The sequence below is a fragment of the Arachis ipaensis genome, chromosome B04, assembly GCF_000816755.2.
Source record: "Arachis ipaensis cultivar K30076 chromosome B04, Araip1.1, whole genome shotgun sequence".
Classification (NCBI taxonomy): domain Eukaryota; kingdom Viridiplantae; phylum Streptophyta; class Magnoliopsida; order Fabales; family Fabaceae; genus Arachis; species Arachis ipaensis.
In genome coordinates, this window is record NC_029788.2 from 2,847,993 (window position 1) to 2,855,421 (window position 7,429).

At 30.0% G+C, this 7,429-nt stretch overlaps 1 protein-coding gene across 1 annotated transcript in view; it reads right to left on the reverse strand.

The window, feature by feature from the left end:
• The window catches only part of LOC107635787 (lysosomal Pro-X carboxypeptidase-like), a 3,399-nt gene extending 1,669 nt beyond the window's left edge, over positions 1-1,730 (reverse strand). The window contains exons 1-3 of the mRNA XM_021120255.1: positions 1,244-1,730; positions 641-827; positions 337-470 (exon numbers count right to left, since the gene is read on the reverse strand). Of these exons, the coding sequence (XP_020975914.1) occupies positions 337-470; positions 641-827; positions 1,244-1,615 (693 nt within the window). The 5' untranslated portion in view covers positions 1,616-1,730. The remainder of the gene's footprint in view (positions 1-336; positions 471-640; positions 828-1,243) is intronic.

Sequence of the window (7,429 nt, forward strand, 5' to 3'; positions counted from 1 at the left end):
AACCAAGAAAAAAGGAGTAGGATTTTTTTTTTTACCTGCCAATCCCATGCATTGCCATCTTGAGATTGTTCAATTAAATTATCACTTCCTTCTATGTCATAGCATGAAAAATTTGATTGGTGATTAAAAATTGCAAAAGCTTGAAATATCTGACCAATTTCATCCGTTTTGTTGGCTGCTTCATCAATGGCGTGACATATGCTCTCAACTGATGGTTGATTGTACTGAGCTCCGATGGAATATATATTCTTTAAATGCTTCTTCAGAACTTCAACATTTTTCAATTTTCTAGAATTAATGTAGTATATAATAAATGACATATATATAATGTATTACCCTAAAATCTTTGGATACAATATAATAATATCCATGTTTTGGGGCAACACCGTCAAAATAGAGAATCGGGGCAGATGAAGCTAAAGCACCATATGCAATATGAGGATATTTTAGCCGAAACCACGCTGCAAGCACTAGTAGATAAACAAAATAAATAAATAAATAAATATTAATCATATGTATAATGTATACATAACAAAATTCAAAAATATTTTTATGGTCTTCTTTTATATATATACTGTTTACATATTTTATGATGCTTAAAACTTTTTATGTAAAATTAATAATATATAATATGACTTACATCCACCGTAAGAACCTCCATAAACAATGATAGGAGAGTCATGAGCATTGAGAGTTTTTCTAATGTCTAAAAGAATAGCAGCATAATCTGCTAATGCTTGCGCTGAATTTAAATATCCCATAGTACTTGCATTTTTCAAAGCTTCTTCACTTGAGCCAAATGGAAATGATTTTCCATAGTACCTATGCTGTCAATGATAATAATAATAATATAACATTCAGTTAATCTCTTAATTGATTAGTATATGATATAAATAATAACAATATAAAATGTGTATTAACATAAATAAATTAAATATGAAAACAGAAATTATATATTTATTTCATTTACATTATTTTAATCGTAGATAGAAATTATTAAGATATATTTACTTAGATTATATTGGCCACATAATTAAGGCATGCGATTTTATGTTTTGATGTAATAAAGCTGAGTGAAAAAATCAATCCTACCATAAATGTACCCTTTTTAGGACGTTCTTAATTACATTTTTCATGTTATCTACGAAATGATTTTGAAAATTAAATAAAAAAGAAAAAAATTTTCACTGTGGATTACAGAAGACCCAAGCATGTTCTCTAAAAAATCATAATTAATTATTACCTCAATGTATAAAAGAAGAGCTTTGAAACGAAGAGCGTTGTCTTTAAGAATTCCAGCCGCGTCAATTCCGTCTTCTAAAGAAGTTTCGCCGTTAAACCATACAAAAATCGGTGCTCCCGATTTAGAACCACCCCAATTTTTAAAATCTATCACATATCTTTGTTTAAATGTGATAGAACTTTCGGGTTTATAATTAAAATGGTCTAATCTTTGAGTGTAATAAGATATGTTAATAATACTATTGTCATGATACTGCATTTTAGTATTTTGTGAAATTATTCCTAGTCTAGGAAATCTAAATCCTAAAACACAAATTATTGATATGTCTAAGAAGATGATTAAAAAAAACCATTTCGATACTAATGAGTACATTTTGAAAATCCTAATAATTTTTTTTCCTTATAAAATAAGGATGAAGAGCCTAATGAAAATAGAAGATGTATAGAAGACTGAGAGATGGTGATGTGCGAGAAGTGAAGAGAATTTCTCAAACTTATATAGAGGAGCTCTTAAGAATATGGTTATAAATCCCTTTCTTTCTTTCCTTTTTTTGCCTATCTTTTAAATGTGCTGAAATTAAATAGAGGGGTACTTAAAGAAAGAAATGATACGTACTAACCAGTTAGTAAGGAAGTTAAATGATAAATGTTTTTTTTTTTTAAATAAATTATAGTAGAATAATGCTTTATTTTCATGTTTCTTTTTTGCATTTAAATTTTCATATTTTACTTCATATGCTTCTCTATAATTAAAATTTATTATTTCTTTCAGTATAATAATATTAATACTGAAGTTTTAGATTAACTTCAAATTTACTTGATATATTAATTTATACAAAGAAAGAAACGATAATAATAGTGGAATTAAATTAATTGCAGTCACGTTAGCAAAAAAAAAATTAGTTATGGTCACTAATTATCATATTTATTATATGCACATTATCATGTATGTCATGCCATGCGATAATGTGAAATAGAGGCATATGAATATGAATATATAATTAAAAAAATAAGATGATGAACCTTCAATAATCATGTATGCATTTTCATAATATTTTGTGTTTACTGTTTTCATTTTTGAAAAATATTAGATAAATTAATCTAACGTTAACTAATTTTTTATGTTTTACAATTAATATATTGGACTTTTGGCTACTTTAACAAGGGCATAATTAAAAATACGAAAATGCTATTTAGTATATATACTACATGATACAAATACAAAAAGTGAGACCCACAATAAAACTCTCCATATATATATATACTTTATCCTTTAATTTTAGTAACCATATTATTCTCTCTCATTTAACAAGGATCAACTAACTTTTGCATAGTTTATAATAAATGCTTAATTTTAATAACCATATTATTCTCCCTTATTTAGTAAGGGTCAACTTTAATAAATGCTTAATTTTAATAACCATATTAATAAGGATAATTGGGTCGGTGGCTACCTAAGGATTAATTTCAGTAACCATATTATTCTCCCTTATTTAATAAGGGTCAACTTTTACATAGTTTATAATAAATATATATCCCGTATCCTTAATCATTTTTATTAGCATATTAGGTTATCATTAGTAGTTGTGAGTAATGAGTATAATATGTATAGAGTTTTGAGATTACTAATAATTATTCATATGGACCCACAATTTTATTACATTGTATTGTTAATCTATACTTAAAATAGATTTAAGATTACAAATAATATCATTTTTTAACCTATCATTTTCACATTTTGCAATTGAATAACCGGTTTTTGGCACATAATTTGTATCAATGAGTTTGACCGGTCAACGGCGGTTCAAATACAGAAATGGTCTCAGAATAAATCCCTTAACCATGGACGAATTATTCATATTTGGTGTGCCTTGTTGCTTCTAATATCAGTAGTGCAATTAACCTTAAGAATGATATTGATCTTCATTATAGTTTGGCGAGAATATAAAAATTGAGCTAAGGCTAAAAATATGGATACAGTTTTTTACTATTAAGGGATTTATTATTAGACTGTGTGCATTTATTTTTATTTTAACACAAAATATTGTGAAGGAATGTGTTACAAGCACTAAGTCCAAAACACTAGCTTAAAGAGCTACCAGAGGCGTGAAAAAGACTATTAAAAATTAATAATTGAATTATGGGCAGTGCTATAGTGTTGAAACTAATATTTTTCAATAGGTGCTGAAATGAGCTGGCCACACTATATAATGAACGCATGTTGCTATTGGTGTGACAGGAGAAGCTGTTGGTGTGACAAGGGAAAATCAGGAAGTAAGTGAAAACATCAGAATACAGTAATTAGTCACGATAGTCATGATGGTGTCGGGTAATTAAATAAAAAAATTTGTATAAAGTGAGGTAGTTATAGATTGTTAATTTTTATTACAATTGGGTTTTTCCTTTTTTTTTTTGTTACTTTTTTGGTAAGTAGATAGACTACTAGACTGGGCTTACATTGTGTAGGAATTAGGAATGATCCAATATTTTGAAAATAAACATTTTAATACTAATACATTAACTAATACTCCTACATAAATTAATTAGCTTAGTTCATAAATTCAAGGAAAAAAAAAAACTTACTTCATAAATTCTTATTTAATAATAACTATGTTGTCTAGTCCAATTTATAATTTTCATCAAATTTCTAAATTTTGTTCTTATAATTAATACTACAACTATATAAATATCAAGGTGTTAAAAAGAGGAGCATATGGCATATATACTTACAAGCCATTCACGTTGACGTTGTCCTCGTAATCCTTCAAACACATTTAGTGTGTATAGTGTAATGGAAGTGCAATATGAAAATAAACGCAGCCATACAATGTGCTTGTATTGTTAGTGATGTATATTTGTTATGTTTTATTTTTTATTTAATTAAAACTAGTAATATGCAGTAAGTACGCAATATGAAAATAAACATAGTCATACAATGTGTTTATATATATTGCTAGTGATGTATATTTGGTTTTTGGAAAAAAAAGTTGTCTTATAATTTTAAAATTAATAAATATTAATTTAAAATTAGAAAAAAATTGAGTATGAATTAAATGATTTAAAAATAAGAACTTAAAAAAAATTAATTTTATAATTTAAAATAAAATTAATTAAATTGTACTTCGTTAAATGAGTGAGAATGTTATTATTCAATTAACTGTATTAAATCATTGTTAACAGGTTGATTCAATGTGTATTAGAGGATAACCAATTTAAATTAGTAAAAAAATATTTTATAATATTAAAAAAATTAAAAATTTGATTTGTAAATATATTATTTCAGTTGATATTTTGAAAAATAAAATATTTAGTTTATTTGATAACAATTTAACCATTTATTATTAAATAAGAATTTATGAAGTAAGTTTTTTTTTTCCTTGAATTTATGAACTAAGCTAATTAATTTATGTAGGAGTATTAGTTAATGTATTAGTATTAAAATGTTTATTTTCAAAATATTGGATCATTCCTAATTCCTACACAATGTAAGCCCATTCTAGTAGTCTACCTACTTCCCAAAAAAGTAACAAAAAAAAAGGAAAAACCCAATTGTAATAAAAATTAACAATCTATAACCACCTCGCTTTATACAATTTTTTTTGTTTATTTATCCGACACCATACGGACTAATTACTGTATTCTGATGTTTCCACTTACTTCCTGATTTCCTCTTGTCACACCAACAGCTTCCCCTGTCACACCAACAACAACACGCGTTCATTATATAGCGTGGCCAGCTCATTTCAGCACCTGCTGAAAAATATTAGTTTCAGCACCATAGCACTACCTTTGAATTATTAGAGTTTAGATATGTAGAGATACTGTACCTTGCTAAACTCAATTTTATTTATTTTTAAGGTTAATAGATTAAGATTATTTAATTATAATTATTTTCCTTGTAAACTTTTTTTTAAATCAAAACAATGGAGGCAAATTAGTAATGACAAATATCAATATCTAATAAAAAAAATTAAAAAAAAAAGTTAAGGATCATTATTGAAGAAGTTAGATAAACACAAATCAAATGTAATAACAAGTACATAGATATTATAATTTTATTATAAGATATCAAAAGCTACAACGTTTTCCCACAACACAAGTACGAAAATAAGAAAAGTAGAATACCCTATTAACTAAGATAGATTATTCCAAATATAAATTACATAAAGTTTTTCCAAAACAACTCCTAGATGATAATTATCGACATAGCTTATGATAATATTTAGTTGGTAACTCCAATACTAGGAAGATTAGGAGATGGAGGTTTTCGTTGTGGCTTGAGAGGAGTTCCATAAGGTATTGGTGCAGCCAATTTAGTTTTATTTATTAGAGTGGGACTAGGGTCATAATCAGCATAATCAGTTAGCATAATACGTCCATGATGATCAATTTCCTGAAATATTCATATTTAATAGTTAGCTACAATAATTACAGTAAGATATAAGATATAAATATAAATATTTTCATATATAATTATAGGTCATCATTTCAAATACAAAAAACACTTGCAAGATATATACAAATATAATTAGTTTTTCTTTATAAATTGAGAAAACCTTATATTCAATTAAACTTGTAAATTTATAAATCTGATAACTACGTTAACCTTCAAATGATTTTCCAAACATATAAAAAATAACAATACCTTTGATTTCCTGTTGATGGCAATTTGTGGTGTTGCAAGTCCACGGTTGGTAGTGAGCAAATCTATGATGGAATATTAAAATTCACTGTTATAAAAAATATTACTAAAATATTAAAAAAATATAACTTTAATTTTAGTAAATACTTTATAGGCATGATAATCACTATAAAAAAAATACCTAAACCTAATTTTCTATCCTAACCCTAACTAAACTACACTCACCTCACCCCACACCCACGGTTAGCCCACACAACTCACTACCCAGCTCACCAACACTCAAAACAAAGAAAAAAAAAGAGAGAGAAACGAAAGAAAGGGATGAGAGGAGAGGGGAGCTACGGTAAGGGAGAAGGGGGAAAAGAGGGAGAGAGCGACGGAGAGCTGCGCCCTGCCGCCGATCCGCCACCGAATTCACCGCCCAGCCGTCGTCACGTCACTACCCAGCCACCATGGCATCGCTGCCTGCTGCCGCCGAACCGATTATCGCGTTCTGCTGCACGCCGTCACGGAGGAAGACCAAAACCCAGGGAGAGGGCCGCGCGAGGAGAGGTCGACGTCGCCGTTCCCTGAAGCCCGTGTCGCCGTCGAGCTCAGATGAGAGAGGAAAGACCGAGCCTGAACCCCGACGAGCTGGGAAGAACCAGCGCCGCCGCTATGCTATCGTCGTGGACACCATCGCCGCCATTCGTGCCTCTGATTCGCGCCGGTGTGACTTCTGTCGCCGTTAGGCTGTCCGCTGACGTCACCGCCGCCATAACCGCCGTTGCTGGTGACCGCCAGTGGAACCTTGATCGTCTTGGTAAGCATTTCGTTCCGGAACCTTTGAAATCAATATTCTGTTATGTTTGGCTAGAGATTCTGAGATCTTGGTTACCGTAGGGTCGAGCTCCGAGATTTGCATGTCGAATTTTTAGGTTGCCGTTGAACCACTGGAGTTTCTAGCCGTTGTCGAAGCTCCCGCCGAGTCAGTTCGGGATTGCGGCTGCTCAGTTCTGCTGTCACCGTAAGTGTACTCTATTTCGAACCCTCATCGTTAGTTTTTCGTTATGGGTTTTAAGATTTTCACGATATTAATGTTTTTAGGAATTAGAAATTGAGTTTGTATGTCACGATTGAGGCTGTTCTGCTATTGAGAAAGTAAGCGGAGCTGAGGTTTTGGTTGCTGTTGATTCTGGGCTGAGAGAAAAGAGTTCAGTTGACATGTTTGGATTATGGTTTCGCTTACCGAGGTAGGGGTTTTTATAAAACTAATTTATTTTAAAGTGGAATTGTTATAAATTGATATGACGAGCAAAATGCTTTTCTGGTGATTATGCAAGTCCTATGCATTGTTTGGTTTATCTTAGATGAATATGGTTGTCTGCTTGACTGAGATAATGTCTAATTTTATTGAAATTGAGATTTCTGATTGGTTTGGCTTGAAATGATTTTTGATATTTAAAGTTCTGAGTTTTGTTTATTGGAAACTGATTTGGTCTTGAATCCTTTGGAAAGGAGTTGAGGATTGGTTTGGTTGGGACCCAAAAGGGTGGCAAAGTCCAA